The following is a 22,823-nucleotide window of genomic DNA, read 5'->3' as shown; positions in this document are numbered from 1 at the left end:
AGAAGGTTGTGGAGGCCAAGTCACTGAATATATTTAAGAAGGAAATGGATAGATTTCTAGACACTAAAGGCATCAAGGGGTATGGGTAGAGAGCAGGATTATGGTGTTGAGATAGAGGATCAGCCATCATCATACTCAATGGCGGAGCAAGCTCGAAGGGTTGAATGGCACGCTCCTACTCCTATTTTCTATGTTTTCTATATGAGCATTAAGGGAGAGGAGTGCTTCAGGTGCAACATTTCTAATGAGAGTGAAACAGGATGCTTACAATCTTACTGATCCTGAGTTAGAGAAAGCACTGCGACTTGATGTTGCAGTCAGTCCAACATCACAGCAGCAATTATGGGAGCAAAGAGTAGCAAAAAGAGACAAAACTGCATATCTTCTGCATACATAGGCAAGCTATCCCTTTGAGTACAGTGATAGTATATGGATGAGAAAGGAATGACCAGAAATGAAGCCTTGGGCCACTGTACAAGTGACAGTACTATGCTGAAAGATGCCACTGAAAGAAATTAAGATGGGGCATATTAGGGCTGGAACCATTAACTGCAGAAGAAAGGAACCACAGATAAGCTCCCGTTCAAACATGGGACTGCACTGCTGCCCATAAAAGCAGAAAATGCTGGAAATACTCATCTGTGGAAAGAGAAAGAGTTACATTTCAGGATGATGACCTTTCATCAGAACTAGGAAAAGTTAGAAATGAGGTTTAAAGTAAATTTAGAGGCAGGGAAAGGGAAGGGTTGGGGTTGCAGTTGGGGAGGAACAAAAGGAAAGAACTGATAGGGTGGAAAGCAGAACAAAATGGGCAAAAGTTATGATTTAAAATAGCTGAACACTAAAGTTGAATCCGGAAGACTGTAAAGCACAGGGTTGAAAGAAGAGGTGCTGGTCCTCTAATTTATATTGAACTTCAATGGAAGAGTGTAGGAGGCTGAAGACAGAGAGGTCAGAGGGGGTTTGAGCAAAAAATCAAAATGAAAAGCAACTGGAAACTCAGGACACTCATGAACGGAACCGAGGTATTAGAACCATGGAAAAGTTATAGCACAGGATGAGGCCGTTCAGGCCATCGTGTTTGTGCCGGATGAAAAAATACAACTAACTACCCATTCTAATCCCACCTTCCAGCACCTGGTCCGTAGCCCTGCAAGTGCAGATCCAAGTGTTCTGCCCATGTGGTCATCCAACCTGTATTTAGTCTCCCCAAAGTCGAGGAGACTACACCGTGAGCAGTAAATACAGTATACTAAATTAAAAGAAGGACAAATGAACCACTGGAAAGAGCATTTGGCGCCTTGGATGATGTAAAAAGGCAGGTGTTGAATCGCCTGTACTTGCACGAGAAGATGCCATAGAAAAGGGAAGGGATGATAGAGGACCAAAATGCTGAGAGGAGAGGGGAAGGTGCCTAGATGTTTACAGGGACAGATGGATCTTGGTGTGTATGTCTACAGATCACTGAAGGTAGCAGGACAGGTTGTTAAAAGGTGGTCAATGCGGCATATGGGATATTTTTATTTATCAGCATAAGACGTAGGAGCAGAAGTAGGCCATTTGGCCCATCAAGTCTGCTCCGTCATTCAATGAGATCATGACTGATCTGATAATCCTCAACTCCACTTTCCTGCCTTTTCCCCATAACCCTCGATTCCCTTACTGATTAAAAATCTCTCGATCTCAGCCTTGAATATACTTAACAACCCAGCCTCTACAGCCCTCTGCAGTAAAGAATTCCACAGGTTCACTACCCTCTGAGAGAAGAAATTCCTCCTCATCTCTGTCTTAAATGGGCATCCCCTTATTGTGCTCTCTGGTCCTAGACTCTCCCACAAGACTCTCAGTCAAACCATGGAAGAATCTTACATGTTTCAATAAGGTCGCCTCTCATTCTTCTAAACTCCAATGAGTACAGGTCCAGCCTACTCAACCTGTCCTCATAAGAAAATCCCTCCATCCCCAGGATCAACCTAGTGAACCTTCTCTGGACTGCCTCCAATGCCAGTATATCTTTCCTTAGATAAGGGGACCAAAATGGTTCACAGTATTCTAGGAGTGGTCGAACCAGTGCCTTGTATAGTTTTAGCAAGGCTTTCTTATTTTTATACTCCATTCCCTTTGAAATAAAGCCAACATTCCATTTGCTTACCTATAACCTGCTGAACTTGCATGCTAGTTTTTTGGGATACATGCGTGAGATCTCCCAAATCCCTCTATGCTGCAGATTTCATATGTCTTTCCCTATTTAAATAATATTCAGCTCCTCTATTCTTTTTGCCAAAATGCATAACCTCACATTTTCCCACATTATATTCCATCTGCCACATTTTTGCCCACTCACTTAACCTCTCTATATCCCTCTGTAGACTGTGTTATCCTCACCACTTGCCTTCTCACCTATTTTTCTGTCATCTGCAAACTTGGCAATAGTGCATTCATTTCCCTCTTCCAAATCATTAATATATATTGTAAATAATTGTGGCCGCAGCACTGATGCCCGTGGCACTCCACTAGTTGCAGGTTGCCATCCTAAAAATGCCCCCCCCCACCATCCCAACTCTCTGTCATCTATTAGTTAGCCAGTCCTCTGTTTATGCTAATATACTAGCCCCAACATCATGGGCTTTATCTTATTAAGTGGATTTATGTGTGGTTCCTTATTGAACATCTTTTGGACATCCAAACATATTACATCTACTGTTTCCCCTTTATCTATCCTGCTTGTTACCTCCTCAAAGAATTCTAATAAATTTATCAGGCATGATTTCCCCTTCATGAAGTCATGCTAACTCTGCTTGATTAGATTATGCATTTCTAAATGCTATCTATAACATCCTTTATAATAAACTTTAACATTTTCCAAATGACAGATGTTAAGCTAATTGGCCTATAGTTACCTGTTTTTCTTGTCTCCCTCCCTTTTTGAATAAGACATTGACAGTTTTCCAATCCTATGGGACTTTTCCAGAATCTAAGGACTCTTGGAAGATTACTACCAGTGCATTTACTATCTCTGCAGTTATTTCCTTTAATATCCAAAGATGCAACCCATCGGGTCCAGGTGACCGATCGGCCTTTAGCCCCATTAGTTTCCCTGGTACTTTTTCTCTAGTGATAGTTATTGTATTTATTTCCTCCCCCCTACCCTTTTGCCCCTTGATTATTTAGTGTTTTTGGTATGCTGTTAGTGTCTTCTACCGTGAAGACTGACCTGAAGACTACACTTGAGATGCCATTACCTACAGAACTACGGACCAAGTGCTGGAAGATGGGGTTAGACTTGATAGCTCTTTTTAGCCAGCACAGATACAAGGCACTGAATGGCCTCCTTTCATACCATAAATCTATATTCTGTGTTTGTCAGTGGAAATGGCAGAGAATGATGTGATGCAAGTGTAGGCTGGTGGAGTGGAAGGTGGGAACAAGGGGAACCCTGAAACAAACTAGAAATGCTGGAAATACTCAGTAGATATGGCAGCATCTGCGAAGAGAGAAACAGAATTAACATTTCAGGACAATGTCCTTTTATTAAAACTGAAGAAAACTTTCCAAGCTCAGGTCAATCAGGAGCATTAACCGTTTCTCTCTCAACAGATGCTGCAGATCTGAGTATTTCCAGCATTTGCTGCTTTCATTTCAGATATCCAGCATCTGTAGTACTTTGCTTTTGCAGTCCTGCCCACGCTGTTTGATTTTTTTTTAATAAAGCAGGCTAGTCATACATGCAATGCAGCCAAGAAAGCCAGCAATAGGCAAGGCCAAAAGAATGGAAGCATAACTATAAATTTTATTTTTAACAAGGCTTGGAGCAGCAAAACTATTCTAAGATAACATTAAAAGCTTTTTTCCATGATAAAAATTAATAATTTCAGAAAGGGAACCAATGGAGGCTGAGCATTTTACATGCTTTTTGTTTTTGAACAACCAAGAGCAGAACCATAATGTACATAACAGCTACTTTTAAATAAATAGGCTATATTACAGAGCTAGAAGCAGCAGCAAGGCCAAATGGAACAGCACTTAAATTTAGAGATTTAGCACTTAAAAAGAGCAGTCGTGAGGCTGTGTGATTAAAGAGTAGAGAGCAGGGTCACATTAAGAAAACATTCTGGAGGACAGCCAGCAATGGGACCCAAGTCTAAGAACTGAGCTAGACATAATACAAAGACAAAATACTGGGGTGCTAGAAATCGGAAATAAAACAGAAAAGGCTGGAAATAGTAAGCGAGTGTGACAGCATCTGTGGAGAGAAAAACAAAATTAATGTCACAGGTTTATGGCATTTCTTCAGAACTCAACCTGCTTAAGTCTGGGAAGAGCAGGCAAGGAGCTGGAAGGCAGAAGTCCAAAGCAGCCAGGGAGAGCTGGGAGTGAGTGGGGCAGCACAACACTAAAACCCAAGTGCCAATTTGAACATGCACTCTTTTGGGATGGCTATTTCAAAATTATATTTTACATAACTCATCCATCTTTTCCACAGCCATTGCATATGAAATAAACTCAGGCATTTCTGTACTCAAGGCTGGTTTTAACAACCTGTATGTATCACAACAACATGAAAATAAAATAATGGAAATAAAACTTTTTGCTTAGGGTGTATTATAATTTTTGGGCTTAATCAAGTAAAAAAAAATTAATATTGGTTCCCTCGAAAAATCTTACTTCGAAAAAAATGCTTTGACTTCTTCCCCAACTGGTCTTGAAATCATTTTTGGAACGAGAAACTCAAATACACAGCACAGAAAGAAGGATGTGAACACATTGGAGAGAGTGCAGAAGAGGCTTACAAGAATGGTTCCAGGGATGAAAAACTTCAGCTATGAGGATAGATTGGAGCGGTTCGGTCTGTTCTTGGAAAGAAAGCATCTAAGAGGAGATTTGATAGAGACGTTCAAAATCATGAGGGGTCTGGACAAAGTAGATAGGGGGAAGCTGTTGCTGCTCATGAAAGGATCAAGAATGAGAGGGCACAGATTTAAAGTGATTTGCAAAAGAAGCAAGTGTGACGTGAGGAAAAACTTTTTTCAGACAAGTGATTTAGGAGTGGAATGCACTGCCTGGAAGTGTGGTTCAATTGAGGCATTCAAGGTGGCATTAGATGATTATTTGAAGAGAAACAATGTGCAAGGGAACAGGGAAAAGGCAGGGCAATGGCACTAGGTCATAATGCTCATTTGGAGAGCTGGTGCAGACACGATAGGCCAAATGGCCTCCTTCAGTGCCATGAAAATTCTGTGAATACAGTCACAGTCCGAGATAGGACAGGCTTTGAGCTCCGGACAAAGAAGAATCTTTTGCTAAGAGTCATTGTTTTCTTCAGGATACCAAATGTAAATGAAAGGAACATGTTCGAAAGCCCCCTTCTTCAGCAACCTCTCTGAAGTAAAATAGTTCAAAATAAGTTTTCCCGTGAAACCCTAATTCAAAGATTTATTAAGTTCAGTTTCCAGCTTTGTATTGAATGATTTGGGAAAAAATATTAAACAGAAATACAGTTAATTAACCTGAAGAATAATCCTCACAGTTAACTGCACTGAGAAAATCCTGATCATGTCACGAGATTCTCCTTAGGAATTGATCGCATTAGTTAAGTGCAAATGTCTTCATTTGACAAGGATAGCTTTGGCAAGAAAATCAACTCCAAGCCCAGATTTCAGACAAGATGATTAAGTAAAAGAGACTGTCAAGAGACAATGGAGGTTATGTGAACAAGGCAACGAACTCTGGCTGTGTGATAATGAATTAACTGGGACTTGAAGCAAGATGGTGAATTTGGATTAAGTTTGGATTAAAAGGGAAGGGACTGCGAGCATGCATAAAGTAGACATGAATTAACAACAAATTAACAAACCACAATTTTGAAAACAACATTTGATTACCTTAAAAAACAAATTCAAAATTCACCTCCACAACCACTGTGAACAGGATTAAATAACTACAAAAGGAATTTTGTTTCAGAAAAAGCATTTTGTTGTTATTGGTAGAAACGATCAAATGCTAAATGCATATTTTCTTCTTTACCGATTGGTCTAAAAATATTGAGATCTCCTGCAGGTTTAATACCCCACTAGTACCTTCAGTGTGCAGGTAATAGCTACGTATGTCCTTTAAATATTACAGTAATTTAAACACCAATACCATAAATGGCAAGAATGGAACAAGAATCAAACAACAAATGGCCATTCTGTTTCCAAAGAATATAATGTATTAGAAGACACAAGTTTTAACATAAATAAAGATCATACAGAACATGTCTTTAATTTAGTCTACTGCATTCGCTGCTCCCAATGCGGTCTCCTCTATATTGGAGGGACCAAACGCAGACTGGGTGACCGCTTTGTGAAACACCTTCGGTCTGTCCGCAAGCATGACCCAGACCTCCCTGTCGCTTGCCATTTCAACACACCACCCTGCTCTCATGCTCACATGTCCGTCCTTGGCCTGCTGCAACATTCCCGTGAAGCTTAATGTAAACTGGAGGAACAGCACCTCACCTTCCGACTAGGCCCTTTACAGCCTTCTGGACTCAACATTGAGTTCAACAACTTCAGACCATGAACTCTCTCCTCTATCCCCACTCCCTTTCCAATCTCCTTTTTTTTCCCCAATAATTCATAATTTTTAAAATATATTTTTCTTTTCCCATCTATTTTTAAGTTTATTTTGATGTATCATTTTATCTCCACCTTTTAGCCCATTTCCATCCCTTCCCCCACCACCCCCCCCACCGGGGCCATCTGTCATTTGCTTGTCCTGCTTTCTACCTTTAATGTCACCATTAGCACATTCCTTAGATAATATCACCACCGTCAACACTCCTTTGTCCTTTTGTTTATGACATCTTTGGCAATCTCTTCTTTGCTTCCACCTATCACTGGCCCTCTATCCAGCTTTAGCTGTACCACCCCCCTCAACCAGCTTATATTTCACCTAATTTCTATATTTCTTTAGTTCAGATGAAGAGTCAAACGGACTCGAAACGTTAATTGTATTCCCCTCCACTGCTGCTGAGTTTTTCCAGCTATTTTTGTCTTTATTTCAGATTTCCAGCATCCGCAGTATTTTGCTTTTATGTCTTTAATAAGGTTGCTACAATTTAAAGCTTTCCATTTCTGGTTTACCTAACTGTCTACTATGCATAGCAGCATGATTGACATTAATGTGGAACACTGTATGCATAGCAAATCTTAGAAACAGATGTATAATTTTCAATAGGTTAGTGCGAGTATTTCTTCAGTTAGCACTGAAGGTGTATGGCATCTGGAAACTTCTTTTGAAGACATGTCAGAAACGTTTACGATAAGGGGGCAATTTCAGGTTTAAAAAGAAAATAAAAATCTTACTTTTCCAACTCGATAACATTAAATTTCCACCAGGTTTCTGGCTCCCGAAAACTCACTCTGTAACGTCGTTCCACAGCCTGTGCAGAAAAACAGTCATTAGCATCACGATTAAGCATTTCATAGATGAATAACTGTTCGTGCATAGCAATTTTTTTTTAATAAAAATACTGAATGTTTTGAATAACAACTGCATTGAAGCTAGAACTGAAAGATGCTGGAGAATTTTATTTATGATTTCAGCTTAATCATATAAACATTTTTTATTTAGCACAGGAAAGGTGCTTTAGTTAAATAAATGCAGCTGATTTTAACAAACAAATTCCAATTGATGCAAGCTGGTGCAGATAGTTTACATTGCTTCCAGCTGTGAATCAGTTACAAGGTACATGTAGTGCAAATCAACCTTAATATGCAAACATTTAAGAATTTCAAGCTATTTAGAAGAAAGTCGCTTCTTCCCTAAAAGTGCCCATTTGTTTTCCACTAATCAGTAAGAGACTACAGCCACTTATTTCTAGCACATTTCCAAAGTACACATACAACTTACCATTTGAGCATATGGTTTCATTTCCCAAGCCTGGATATTTGTATTATCTATAATTATAGGTGATCTGCCTTCATTCATAGAATGTTTAGCTGTTAAAAAAAAAGGATAAGATTACATTCAGCTTTGCACCCCAAAGTACACTTCATTTACAACTCTTTCATTGAGTTTCTATTTTTGTAAAACACAATCTATAATTCATTAAAACTCTTCCATTTCTCCCCAGCATTACTACTTTCTCGCACTCATGATATCTATCAGTGTTTTCACACGGCCTTTCAATAGATAATGTTTTATCACTTACTATGCATACTTTCTCCAATGATATCATGATTGTTTCTTCAATGCAAAACTTGAACTTGATTCATTCACTTAATTACTAGCTAAATTTGAAGTTCAAGGTATTGTCCATACTACTGATTTATTAATTTATACATTCAATATTTTCAAGATTGGCAAGTTTCACCCTATACCGTACCTTTGCCATTCTAAATCATTTGCTTGGGGATCTCCATACTTCCCTGGTAGCTCTGCAATAAACATGAATGATTGCCCCGAATGGAGTGCGCAAAACACACTGTGGACTCCCCCCAAAAGCCTCACGCGCCACCTAATTTGGGAATCCTCTGACCACCACGAAAGAAACTTCACATCACCAAGGCCAGTTCACAGACAGACCTAGCTAGGTGGAAGAGGTTGTTAGGTCAGGCCTAGAAGGAGAAAATAAAATACAAATACCTCATCCTCCACGATTAACAATTCAAAATTCAATCCAGGTCACAGCCCAGTAATTCAGATATTTCAAGTTGGAATCAAGGGCATCCATTGCAAATACCTGAAAATTCCTTAGTGCTTCACCTCCATAGGTGAGGCTGAAAATGACCCAGATGCAAAGAATAGCAACAATCTGGTGCAAAAGTAAAACAGGAAAGGTGGTCAAACCATGGCTTACAAGGGAAATTAGAGATAGTATTAGATCCAAGGAAGAAGCAAAAAAATTGGCCAGAAAAAGCAACAGACCTGAGGATTGAGAGCACTTTAGAATTCAGCAAAAGGCGGCCAAGGGACTGATTAAGAAGGGGAAATTAAGAGTACGAGAATAAGCTTGCAGGGAACATAAAAACTAACTGTAAAAGCTTCTATAGGTATGTGAAGAGAAAAAGATTGGTGAAGGCAAATGTAGGTCCCTTACAGTTAGAAACAGGGAAATAGATAATGGGGAACAAAGAAATGGCTGACCAACTAAATACATACTTTGGTTCTGTCTTCACAAAGGAGGACACAAATAACATACCAGAAATGTTGGGGAACGCAGGGTTTAGTGAGAGGGATGAACTGAAAGAAATCAGTATTAGTAGGGAAATGGTGTTGGGGAAATTGATGGGATTGAAGGCCGATAAGTCCCCAGGGCCTGATAATCTACATCCCAGAGTACTTAAGGAAGTAGCTCTAGAAATAGTGGATGCATTGGTGGTCGTCTTCTGAGATTCTATAGACTCTGGAACAGTTCCAACAAATTGGAGGGTAGCTAATGTAACCCCACCGTTTAAAAAGGTAGGTAGAGAGAAAACACGGAATTATAGACCAGTCAGCCTGACGTCGGTAATGGGGAAAATTCTAGAGTCCATTATAAAAGATTTAATAGCTGAGCACTTGGAAAACAAGGGCAGAATTGGGCAGAGTCAGTATGGATTTAGGAAAGGGAAATCATGCTTGACAAATCTACTGGAGTTTTTCTGGGATGTAACTAATAGAGTTGATGAGGGGGAGCCGGTGAATGTGGTTTATTTGGACATTTAGGAGGCTTTCGACAAAGTCCCACATAAGAGATTAGCATGTAAAATTAAAGTGCATGGGATTGGGGATAGTGTATTGAGATGAATAGAAAACTGGTTGACAAACAGGAAACAAAGAGTAGGAATAAATGGGTCTTTTCCCGAATGGCAGGCAGTAACTAGTGGGGTACCGCAGGGATCGGTGCTGGGACCCCAGCTATTCACAAAATATATTAATGATTTAGATGAGGGAACTAAATGTAATATCTCCAAATTTGCAGATGACACAAAGCTGGGTGGGAGGGTGAGCTGTGAGGAGGATGCAGAGATGCTTCAGTGTGATATGGACAAGCTGAGTGAGTGGGCAAATGCATGGCAGATACAGGATAACGTGGATAAATGTGTGGTTACACACTTTGGTAGCAAAAACAGGAAGGCAGATTATTATCTGAATTTCTATAAATTGAGAGAGGGGAATGTGTAATGAGACCTGGGTGTCCTTGTACACCAGGCGCTGAAGTTAAGCATGCAGGTGCAGCAGGCAGTAAAGGAGGCAAATGGTAAACAAAAACAGAATTACCTGGAAAAACTCAGCAGGTCTGGCAGCATCGGCGGAGAAGAAAAGAGTTGACCTTTCGAGTCCTCATGACCCTTCAACAGAACTCAGGAAGTTGAGGTAAAACATTGTATGTTTTCAAGAAGGAGTTAGAAATAGCTCTTGGGGTGAAAGGGATCAAAGGATATGGGGAGAAAGTGGGAGTAGGCTAATGAGTTGGAAGATCAGCTATAATCATAATGAATGGCGGAGCAGGCTCGAAGGGCCAAATGGCCTACTCCTGCTCCTATTTTCTATGTTTCTAATTTTTCATCCAGTCAGATACAGACAGTAGTGTTTATTTTAGTGGGCGAGTAATTCAGAGGCATTGATGGATAATCTGGAAACCAGGGTTCAAATCCTACGTGGCATTTGGGGAATTTAAATTCAGTTAATTAAATCTGGAATAAAAAACCAGTTATCATTAAATTGAACTCAAAATAACTGTTCACTGGGGAATGAAAATTGCTGTCCTTACCTGCTGGCCATTGCCTTAGTCCTGGCCCACAGAATTACATTTGACTCTTAAGTGCCTCTGAAATGGTCCAGCAAGCTAGTCAGTTGCATGAAAAACAGTTATGGTGGACTGCAGCAATTCAAGAAGATCGCTCACCATCACAACATTCAAGGGCAATAAACATTGGCCTTGCTAGCAGCACCCACATCCCGTGAACGAACAAATTTTTAAAAACTGTGCCTCACCAAAGCCTTTGTACACCAATCCAGTGCACCATAGGATCCAGAAACATTTCCCTCAAGTTGATGATATTTCAACTGCTCCCTCTATTAATACCATATCAGTGAACAGGAGAGGCAGGTTAGGGAAGTTGCGTGGACATCAACTTTGTGTAAGTAAGGTCAAGGGAACAGAGAGATGGGTTGTATGAACAAAGTGAGCTCACAGAAGGCAAGAGAAGAAATAGCACAAAAAAGTAGAGAAAACTAGGGCTGGGGTTAAAACGCAGGTTTTTAACATTCAGACTTTTGGCAGCGAATAAAAAGTCAATTTCCTCTTGTTGAGGAGTCAGTGGCAAGAGTAATCACTTAATACCATCAAATAAAGTGAGATCAGTGAAGAAAAACTGATTTATACAAAGATTAATGGGAACAAGGAATTGCATCGAATAAAGAAAAAAAACATCTGAAGTGGAAGACCATACAGGGTTCTGAAATGAGTCAGGCAATACAAGTTTCTCCACATGACAGTGAGACATTTTGCCCACAAAAGCATAAAAATTAATACAATTCTCACCAACTGTTGCAAGAATTATGCTGCTTTTCTTTCTTTCTTTCACCCTTTCCCACTGTGGTAGAGCAATTAATCCCCTTAACATGAAACACCCATGCAACATGCCCTAAACAGAAAAAACAGCATTTGGTTTTCCCCAGAGCTGGAGAAATTCCTCAGAGAAGTTCACTAGGTATTCATTTGTACCAAAACCACTCTGCAAGAGATGAAAGTAGAACACAAGAGGGAGTGGAAATAACAGTGGCAATATCCCACCCGGATTAAGTCAAGCACCAGATGAACTAAGTTCATGCATGCAGATGTTCTTGTTTATACTTCCTCATTGGGACAAGCAATAAATTTTTCCCAATTCAACATGGAAAGATGGTTGTAATTGAGAGGCCTATAACTTCGCTGAAAGATCATCTCTTTACAGCTGAGATTGTCATTTTATAAAAATCTGAGTTTCTCTGATAACTGTGATAATGCCGAGTGCGGGACAGGAAAACCATTACACCTAATCAGAAAGAATCTACTGATTTTCCATTACAGCAGCAGGCTCATTGATTATATAATTTCAGCACTTTCTATACAATTTTCCCTATCCAGAACTGCAATTCAAATTTTCATAATTATATTTGTGAACAACTTCCTGACAATTTATCTTTCACTAGGTTAAACTTCCTGCTTGCAATTTTAAGCAAAGCACTGTTGTAGATCTCAGCAAAGGCTTCCCTGTCAGTTCAAGGTTCAACAATCTAAAGTTGTTTCAGTCTCTCTGTGTACCTCAGGATCAATCTTGTGGATCCCTCTGCATCATTCTAGTTTGTGCACATCTCTTTCACATCTTGATGCTCAAGGTGCAGGCCAAGGAAAGTCTATAATATTAATATAGCATCCTCCAACTTGTACTTTAATTTGACAATAAAGTTCTGTATTCTATTTATTTTACTTATTTTGTTCAGAGTAAGTGAACATGCTATGATGTCTACAGGCATCTGAACCACTTTTCAACTTCACTCGTAGCTATTTCAATCCATTTTCCCTGCATCCATCGAGCCCTTTATTTGTACCAATGTGCAATATCTTGTTCTCAACAGCATTAAGTTTCACCTGCTACAAGGATCGTAACCTTGTCGTGGTTTTTTAACATAAAACAGGATGTGGGCTTTGCTAGCTGGGCCAACATTTATTGCCCATCCCTAGTTGCCATCACACTCCTGACTTGTGCCTTGTAGATGGTGGACAGGATTTGGGGAGTCAGGAGATGAGTTACTCATCGCAGGATTCCTAGCCTCTAACCTGCTCTAGTAGGTTATATGGCTAGTGCAGTTCAGTTTCTGGTCAATGGTAACCCCTAGGATCTTGATACTGGGGAACTCAGTGATGGTAATGCCATTGAATGTCAAGAGGCAATGGTTAGATTCTCTCTTGTTGGACATAGTCATTGCCTGGCACTTGTGTGCCACGAATGGTACTTGCTACTTTTCAGCCCAAGTCTGCGTCTTGTCCAGGTCTTGCTGCATTTGGACATAGACTGCTTCAGAATCTGAGGAGTCGCGAATGGTGCTGAACATTGCACAATCATCAGCGAACATCCCTACTTCTGACCTTATGATAGAAGGAGGATCATTGATGAAGCAGCTGAAGATGTCTGGGACTAGGACAATACCCTGGAGGAACTCCTGCAGTGATGTCCGGGAGCTGAGACAACTGACTCCAACAACCACAACCATCTTCCTTTGTGCTAGGTGTAACTCCAACCAGTGGAGAGCTTTCCCCCGATTCCCATGGACTCCAGTTTTGCTAGGGCTCCTTGATGCCACACTAGGTCAAATGCTGCCTTGACATCAAGAGCAATCACTCACACCTTACCTTAGCAGTTCAGCTCTTTTGTCCATATGTGAACCAAGGCTATAATGAGGTCAGGAGTTGAGTGGCTCTGGCAGAATCTAAGCTGGGTGTCAGCGAGCAGGTTATTGCCACTTGATAGCACTGTTGATGACCCCTTCCATTACTTTACTGATGATTGAGAGCAGACTGATAGGGCAGTAACTGGCCAGGTTGGGTTTGTCGTGCTTTTTGTGTACAGGGCATGCTTGGGCAATTTTCCAAATAGCTAGGTAGATGCCAGTGTTGTAGCTGTACTGGAACAGTTCAGCTAGGGGCGTGGCAAGTTCTGGAGCACAAGTCTTCAGTGCTATTGCCAGAATATTGTCAGGGTCCATAGCCTTTGCAGGTTCCAGTGCCTTCAGCTGTTTCTTGATATTACGTGGGGTGAATTGAATTGGCTAAAGACTGGCATCTGTGCTGCTGGGGACCTCCGGAGGAGGCCGAGATGGATCATCCATTTAGTACTTCTGGTTGAAGATTGTGTTGTAAATGCTTCAGTCTTATCTTTTGCACTGATGCGCTGGGCTCCCCCATCATTGAGGATGGGGATATTTGTGGAGCCTCCTCCTCCAGTCACTCCTACCGATATGATAATGGACAGATGCATCTGCCGCAGGCAGGTTGGTGAGGAGGTCAAGTATGTTTTTCCCTCTTGTTGGTTCCCTCACCAGTCTAGCAACTAGACCCAGTCTAGCAGCTATGTCATTTAGGGCTCAGTAGTGGTGCTCCCAAGCCACCCAGATTACATTTTCCCCCCCCGTGCCACCACAACATGGGGGAGCAATTGATTCATCAGCTGGGGGAGGGCGGTTCATAGTAATCAGCGGGAGGTTTCCTTGCCCATGTTTGACTTGATGCCATGAGACTTCATAGGGTCCCGAGTTGATGTTAAGGACTCCCAGGGCATCTCCCTCCAGACTGTATACCACTCTGCTGCCACCCCTGCTGGCTCTGTCCTGCCGGTGGAACAGGGCATACACAGGGATGGTGACGGTGGTGTCTAGGGCATTATCTGTAACACATGACTCCATGAGGACGACTATGTCAGGCTGTTGCTTGACTAGTCTGTGAGACAGCTCTCTCAATTTGGCAGATGTTAGTAAGGAGGACTTTCATGATCTACAGGACTGAGTTTGCCGCTGTCATTTCCGGTGCCTCGGGCGATGCAAGGGTGGTCGGTCTGGTTCCATTCCTTTTTTGAGACTTTCTAGCTGTGTGATACAACCAAGTGGCTTGCTAGGCCATTTCAGAGGGCATTTTAAGAGTCAACCACATTGCTGTGGGTCTGGAATCACATGAAGACCAGGCAAGGATAGCAGATTTCCTCCCCTAATGGACATTAGTGAACCAGATGGGTTTTTACAACAATCGACAATGGTTTCATGGTCATCATTAGATTTTTAATTCCAGATTTTTATTGGATTCAAATTTCACCATCTGCCGTGGGAACCCGAGTCCCCAGATCATTAACTTGGGTCTCTGGATTACTGGTCCAGTGATAATACCACTACACCATCTGCCTCCCCACAAGGCAGCTCCACGAAGCTATGTCAGGCTGAGCCCAGCCAGGTTACGCGGGTGGCCCAGCCACCAGGCGCTTGCCAGCGAACACCACCCCCGGGCCTGGCTCCAGGGCTGGATCCCGGTATCCCTGTTCCGGGCAAGGTTCGCTGTTATTTCTAGAACCATCATGGGGGGTCTTTGGTGGATCGTTCTTTGTCTGGAACCTCACCTTGTAAACCTTGGAGCTATGTTGTCTGGAGGCGAGAACTCTTGGTAGAGTCTCCCTCTGCAAACAGGTCCAAGGTGAGGTTCCAGACAAAGAGCAATCCACCAAAGACCCCCACGATGGTTCCAGGGACCAGTTGAAGTGGTTCAGGCATCTGATAAGGATGCCCTCTGGTTAAGGTCCCGCTGGAGCTGCACCAGGTACGGCCCAATGGGCAGAGACCGCAAGGCCGACCCAGGACACGCTGGAGGGATTACATCTCTTGGCTGGCCTGGGAACTCCGGGGAATCCCCCAGGGGGATCTGGAATTTAAGGCTGAGGAAAGGGAAGTCTGGTCGGCCCTACTCAGCTTACTGCCACCGCGACCCTCACCAAGGGAAGCAGTGTGGAAAAGGATGGATGAATGCTACCATTCTGTCCATTTGGAATTTATTTAGCTCATCTATTTGGTTACCTCGCAAAACCATACAGGGGCCTGGGGTGAGCCAAGCAGTAGGATTCATTCTACGAGAGTGAGACCTTCCTCCCACAAAGCATGAAGCCTTACTTGCACAGACAGTTACAGGGATTACATAGCCTTCCTTATCTGCTTCCATATGCCCCCACCTCATGCTCAAGCTCTTGTCTCCTTCTGTTCATTGCTTGTCAGGTATTGAGTCTGAGACAAGAAGAATTCAAGTCAAAATAAACATACCACAAAACATGCTCCTGACATACCAAAAAACTTTATGCCTCAGATAACCATTTCATTGAACTTGTCAGCTGCTGACTCAAATGGAATCCAAAAGTACCGAGCCTCATCCTGTTACACGTGGTGAGCTTCAAATGCAACATTCAATGTCAGCCAGATTGCTTACTTCCACCTCTAAGAGTGTCCATTAATCCTTCTACCCAAATCAAAGTTAATGATCTTATCAAAAACTTCTGAGTTAAGGCAAGACTTCTATAATAATCTCATTGATCTCCTACCACCTATCATCCATAAAACAATTTTAACTCTGCAGTGTGTTTACTATTGTGCAAGTCTCAAACAGTCAACACTCCTGCCCTTGTCACCTTCTGTAGGCCACCTGTCCCCAGGCTTCAAAATCCTCTTCCTTGAATCTTTCCATGACCTCCATTTTATACCTCAAATCATCTTGGCTCTTCTACCCTACACTATCCCATTTCTCTCTGGATTAATGTGCATTAACCCCACCTTCCTCCACTCCATCAATGGTGCTGAACCTTTAGATATTACCTTGTTCACACTAGAATTCGCCTCAGAAATCCCCGAATTGCTACACCTGTAATCTATCTCAAAATCTTTTTTTTTAAATAACCCTTCCTTTTTATATTTTGTGCTTGATATCCTCTATGACAAAGGCAAGATGATGCACAATATTTCATGACAAGTAAGACACTATTTAAAAAAGCGCACACATTTATTCTTTCATGAAATCTGGGTGTCGCTGGCTAGGCCAGCATTTAATGCCCACTCCTAACTGCCCTCAAGAAGGTGGTAGTATGCCATCATCTTGAACCATTGCAGTCCATGTGGTGTGGGTACAACCACAGTACTATTAGGAAGGTGCTTCAGGGATTTTGACCCAGTGACAGTGAAGGAACGGAAATATAGTCCCAAGCCACGACTGTGTGCGGCTTGGAGGGGAACTTGCAGGTGGTGGTGTTCTTATGCTGCACTTGTCCTTCTAGGGGGAGAAGTCACTATTTTGGGAGCTGCTGGTGAAGGAACCTTGGTGAGTTGCTGCAGTGCATCTTGTAGGTGGTACACACTGCTGCCACTGTGTGTTGGTGGTCCAGGGAGTAAATATTTAAAGATGGTGGGTGGGCTGTCAATCAAGCAGGCAGCTTTGTCCTGGATGGTTTCAAGCTTCTTCAGTGTTGTTGAAGCTGCACTGATCTTGAAAGTGGAGAATATTCCATCACACTCCTGATGTGCTTTGTAGATGGTGGATAGGCTTTGGGGAATCAGGAGGCAAGTTACTTAAACATAGAATTCCCAGCCTCTGACCTTCTCTTGTAACCACAGTATTAATATGGATGGTCCAATTCAGTTTCTGGTCAATGTTAACTACCAGGATATTAATTGTACCAACATACTGTTTTCATGAAAGGCTATCAACCTGAAACATCGGCTCCGTTGAAAATTTCCTGCATTTTCTGTTTTTATTTCAGATTTCTATTACCTGCAGTGTCTTAACTTATGTATATATTCTGCTTGGATCCACACCAACCTACAAAAACTTAAACAAGATGCAGAACTCTGCTATCAAGCAGCACTTGCTTAGTAATAGCCTGCTCACTAACACCCGGTTTGGGTTCCGCAAGGGCCACTCAGCTGCTGACCTTGTCTCAGTCTTAGTTCAAACATGGACAAAAGAACTGAACTCAAGAGGCGAGGTGAGAGTGACTGCCCTTGACATCAAGGCCACATTTAACCAAGTGCAGCATCAAGGAGTCCCAGCAAAACTGGAGTCGATGGGAATCAGGGGTAAAACATCCCTTCTGGTTGGAGTCATACCTAGCATAACGGAAGATGGTTGTGGTTGTTGGAGGTCAGTCATCTCAGCTCCAGGACATGACTGCAGGAGTTCCTCAGGGTAGTGTCCTCGGCTCAACCATCGACAGCTGCTTCATCAATGACCTTCCTTCCATCATAAGGTCAGAAGTGGGGATGTTTGCTGATGATTGCACAATGTTCAGCACCATTTGACACTCCTCAGGTACTGAAGCAGTCCATCACCATCGCCCCTTGACATTCAATCGCATTACCATCACTGAATCCTCCACTATCAACATCCTGGGTGTTACCATTAACCAGAAACTGAACTGGACTAGCCATATAAATACTGTGGCTACAAGAACAGGTCAGAAGCGAGGAACCATGCGACAAATAACTCACCTCCTGACTCCCCAAAGCCTGTCCACCATCAACATGGCACAAGTCGGGGGATGGAAAATTCCCCACTTGCCTGGATGAATGCAGCTCCCACAACACTCAAGAAGCTTGACACCATCCAGGACAAGGCAGCCCGCTTGATTGGCATCACATTCACAAACATTCACTCCTTCCACCACCAACGCACAGTAGCAGGAGTGTGTACCATCTACAAGATGCACTGCAGGAATTCACCAAGGATCCTTAGACAGCAGCTTCCAAAACTACGACCACTACCATCTAGAAGGACAAGGGCAGTAGATAGATGGGAACACCACCACCTGGAAGTTCCCCTCTAAGTCACGCACCATCCTGACTTGGAAATATATTGCCGTTGCTTAACCGTCGCTGGGTCAAGATCCTAGAACTCCCTTCCTAACACCGCCATGGTGTACCCACACCACATGGACTGCAGTGGTTCAAGAAGGCAGCTCACCACCACCACCTTCTCAAGGGCAACTAGGGATGGGCAATAAATGCTGGCCCAGCCAGCAAAGCACACATCCTGTGAATGAATGTAAAAAAAAGTCCATTGATTATTCAAAGGCTCAAACACCCTCTCAATGTGGTTCCTTTCTCTTCTCAGAGATCCCTAAACAAATTTTACAGGCTGCATATCAAAGTTTAAACATAAGGCACTATTAAGCTTGGAGTGTTTCCCTCATGGGGAAATCTAGAACTGGGGTTATGGGGGTGTCCCATTTTAGACTGAGATGAGGAGGAATTTCTTCTCTCAGAGCATCATTAGTCTTTGGGATTCTACTGTCCAATGAGCAATGGAGGCTGGATCATTGAATATATTGAAGGTTGAGCTAGACAGGTTTTTGATCTACAAGGGAATCAAGGGTTATGGGGGAATGACAGGAAAATGGAGTTAAGGCCAGAATCAGATTAGCTATGATCTTATTGAATGGCAGAGCAGGCCTGAGGGGCTGAGTGGCCTACTCCTATTTCTTATGATCATAACACCAAAAGTAGTGAAACATACATTGCACACAGTATTGTGTCAAAACTCATCAGCAATTAATTATTCAATGGTTAAGCATAGTTTAAAGAAATTAAGATTACTGTGATTTATACTGGAGAGCTTGGGGGATTACATAATGAATGGGGTCACATTAGCTAGGCGAGAGCCTGAGCGCTAATGGAAGATATATTAAGCTCACTGATTAGGTACAGTACAGAGACAAACAAACTAAAGAGGATAAATCTCAGACCAACCACTTTGCTGGACTGTCGAGTAGTCAAGTCAAACCACAATTTTATCAGTCAAGTGTTTAGTTCTGGTCAACACAGGACAAAGTAAATATGCAAGTGGTACAGAAATGTAAGAGGTAATTCTCTCCTCTTGGTGGTGATCCAGGAGGAAAGGTTAGAAAAACTCAATGACTTCAGTCTTAGAAAACCACGAGTGAGTGAGAATTTTACACAAGGAGAGAAGATAATAAATGGAACAAGTTAAACAATATAGCACAACCCCCTTGCCATACAGTAAAATTGATGTCAGATTTAGAATATGTCAGAAAAGAATTCTTCAAGTAATCAGCTGGCTATCAAACCGCTGAATCAGGCGTCCTTTTGTCTCAGTGGCAGACTCACCGCCCTAATGACAAACAACAACTATAATTTTGTAAACCAAAAACAAAAACAGAATTACCTGGAAAAACTCAGCAGGTCTGGCAGCATCGGCGGAGAAGAAAAGAGTTGACGTTTCAAGTCCTCATGACCCTTCGACAGAACTTGAGTTTGAGTTTTATCTCTGTTTTTATCTTGTTTTTATCACTATAATTTTGTCACTGGTGAGCAACTGACTTCCGTGCTATAAACTGCACAATCCAGCCTCCTCAAATGTGAACTGAAGTGGCTCGAATATAAAAGCAGCTTAAAAGGAGCTCCACAGAAGATGCATTCTTAACTCACAAATCAATACATTTTAAAGCTTTATGGTACATGAAGGCTGAGTCAAGAATACAATTTTTTTTAAATTAGAAGACAACACTCTCGGAACCTAAAAATCTATCATAGAAAAAAAATGCATTTATTCAATGAACATTGAACTTTTCTATAACTGTATACCTCAATGGTTTAAAGGATACTTCTGAAACCACTGATAAATGATGGGAACTTTAAACTCTTACATATTTTGTTTTATGGCTGTGTGTTTTCACCTTACAAGTTTAAAAGACACAGCCTACAGCTAATTATGACACATTCATATTCGCAGGCTACTTTTTTCGCCATTCACATAGCTGTTCTATAAAGCATGACGTTTGTCCTTTGTTATCCAGGAAATTGACTGTTCAGCTTCTACACACATTTATCTGAGGTTTTCGGATCAGAAGCAACAAAACAAAATTCAGGCAGATTGAGGTATCCAGAGTGATATCAAACAAAACACAATTCATACCTCTGTTCTGATTCCACTCATGAGCTTCTCCAAGGAAATTGGGGTCAAACCAGTAAACTCCATTCTGACAGAAATAATCATCTGTGCTTAACACCACACCATTAGGATTTTGAGCTAATAGCAACCTGCAAATTGAAATACTCAAGAATGATTACATTGCCAATTGAATTACTTTTGGAAAGATAAAATCATACAGCACATTAAATCGGTAATCCTAGCCCATCAGAAAGATTTTTTTTTAAAAAAAGCTCATTTATTGCAACATAGCTATGATATGAGACCCCCATTACAAATGTATTTATATCATGTCAAACATAATAGTAAAAATTATGGGCTAATATAGTCTAGAGCAATGGATGCATTATCTAAGAATACAGATTTGCTTCCTGAATCTTAAAATTTATCCATAGCAAAAGTTTTTTTTTTCTCTTTAAGCACTTTAAAAAACTAAATCTAGCTAAGTATTTGTTACAAAATATGAATGCCATCTATTTCATTTGTTGTCTTGCTCAGTGCCAAGTATAATTGCTCATTACCAGTAATCACAATTACATTTTCAAGTACTCACAGGTTTCCACAGATGGCAATACAAAATATCTAACATAACAGCAACCAACAGAGAATCTGGATTTGTTTATGGCGATATTTGACAGTTGTAATGTCAGCACCAAGCTCCATTTCAAATGAAACAACAGTTGGTCCACTGTTATGACACAGCAGTTGGTAAAGACTGAGTTGTTTAAATCCCACAGGGAAACTTGAAACAACTGTCATAACCTATATTTTTAATTGGTATGTTTGAGATGCAGCTCTGAATTCAGGAATAAGACCATTGAGCCTCAAGAGGTTTTTATATAAAACTAAATTAAACATTTACTAATTTAACAAATTAAACATATACATGTCTACAGATTACGACCATAATAACTCTGAAACAAATCCTCAATTTAATCACTCCCAGGTAAAACTCCACCAAGGCAACAGTAATCCATAGGCTTTAAACAGGCATCACGCAGAGCACATTTGACCGTACAAATTCAAAATGAGGCTCCTTGCAAACACAGTTGTTGGCTTACAGGCTGGTTAGATCTCAAATGCCTCTACATCACACACAATCTCCTTTCCCTCTTTATACCTAGCTTCCCCTTTGAATGTAAATTTTCCATGGTATCCTAGGCTTTTACTGTCATATCTTCTAGCAACAACATCTTCATCCCACTAATTTTATTCGTAATATAAACACATTGCTTGGCATCTCTCAGCTAGGTGCAAGTTTTTACTCTCACTCTTGAATGATTTATTCAACAAATGCAAATGTACACTTAACCTTTTTAAATTCCTTACTGTTTACCTAATTAACATCTCAAACTACCATACTTCAAAGTAAAAAGCAAAAAAAACTGTGGATGCTGGAAATCCAAAACAAAGACAAAAATACCTGGAAAAACTCAGCAGGTCTGGCAGCATCTGCGGACAGGAACACAGTTAATGTTTCAAGTCCGTATGGCTCTTCAACATTAAGACACACACAGTCAAACACAGAGACACAGAGCCTACTACAATTCCATTTTAAAAATAACTTCCAATAACATTATAGACATTAATATCTCTTGATGACATCCACCTATAGATTAGTACAGGGAGACTTTAGCGTATTCCTTCCACGACTAATGAACTTAAAAATGAGAAACAACGTTCTCATAATCCGAGACATGGAAACAATCCGAGGCAAGGAGACAATTCTGAATTACTACAAATAGCATTAGCAAAATCAATTTTGCTCAAAAAACACACAAGCCCCTGTTCCCCTCTTTTGCTCACAAATCTGAAGTCCCACTGCTTTGAGGGCAGGCGTTTTATACCACGCCATGTATAATGTATTATCTTACTGCCAAGGTGAAGCAACTGCCCTATACAACAACAGAGGTACCAGCTGCTTAGTTATTTGGTCAGGGAACTTTGCAAATTGGAAGGTTCTATTCAATTCCAAACCAGACTGTGGAAGTACAGGTCAGAAGCATCTAACATTGTTGTATGTATATAACTGCAGCATAAGGAGCGTACCACACATTTTTCAGGATATGGTATTTAACTTGAAGGGTATAAAAAAGTGTGAACACCATTTGCAAATACATACACCAAGTTACACTTTGCTTCAACTAGCAAAATCGTAATCAAAGCCCAATTACTTCTATAACTTTCAAGATCGATTCATGGAAAAAGGTAGAAGTTAGGAGAACTAAAGGCACTTTCTTTCCAGCTGAGTATGTCCAGCTAGTGATTTCTGCCTCAAGTTATTTCTCTAGGCTAAAAAGGTAACAGTTCATGAACAATTCACATAAGAATCATTCTGCAGTTTGTGTTT

The 22,823-nt window shown here is 41.3% G+C and overlaps 1 protein-coding gene across 4 annotated transcripts in view; it reads right to left on the bottom strand.

Moving 5' to 3' along the window:
• LOC121284276 (NEDD4-binding protein 2-like 2) overlaps positions 1–22,823 on the bottom strand; it is a 44,307-nt gene that overhangs the window by 5,444 nt on the left and 16,040 nt on the right. For all 4 annotated transcript variants that reach the window (XM_041199621.1, XM_041199625.1, XM_041199622.1 and 1 more), the window contains exons 3-5: positions 20,459–20,583; positions 7,894–7,982; positions 7,347–7,423 (exon numbers count right to left, since the gene is read on the bottom strand). In XM_041199621.1, coding sequence (XP_041055555.1) covers positions 7,347–7,423; positions 7,894–7,982; positions 20,459–20,583 — 291 coding nt within the window. The remainder of the gene's footprint in view (positions 1–7,346; positions 7,424–7,893; positions 7,983–20,458; positions 20,584–22,823) is intronic.

Source organism: Carcharodon carcharias, chromosome 11, assembly GCF_017639515.1.
Source record: "Carcharodon carcharias isolate sCarCar2 chromosome 11, sCarCar2.pri, whole genome shotgun sequence".
In the NCBI taxonomy this organism is placed as follows: domain Eukaryota; kingdom Metazoa; phylum Chordata; class Chondrichthyes; order Lamniformes; family Lamnidae; genus Carcharodon; species Carcharodon carcharias.
The sequence above is the reverse complement of the archived record's forward strand: the minus strand, read 5'-3'. Positions and strand labels throughout refer to the sequence as shown.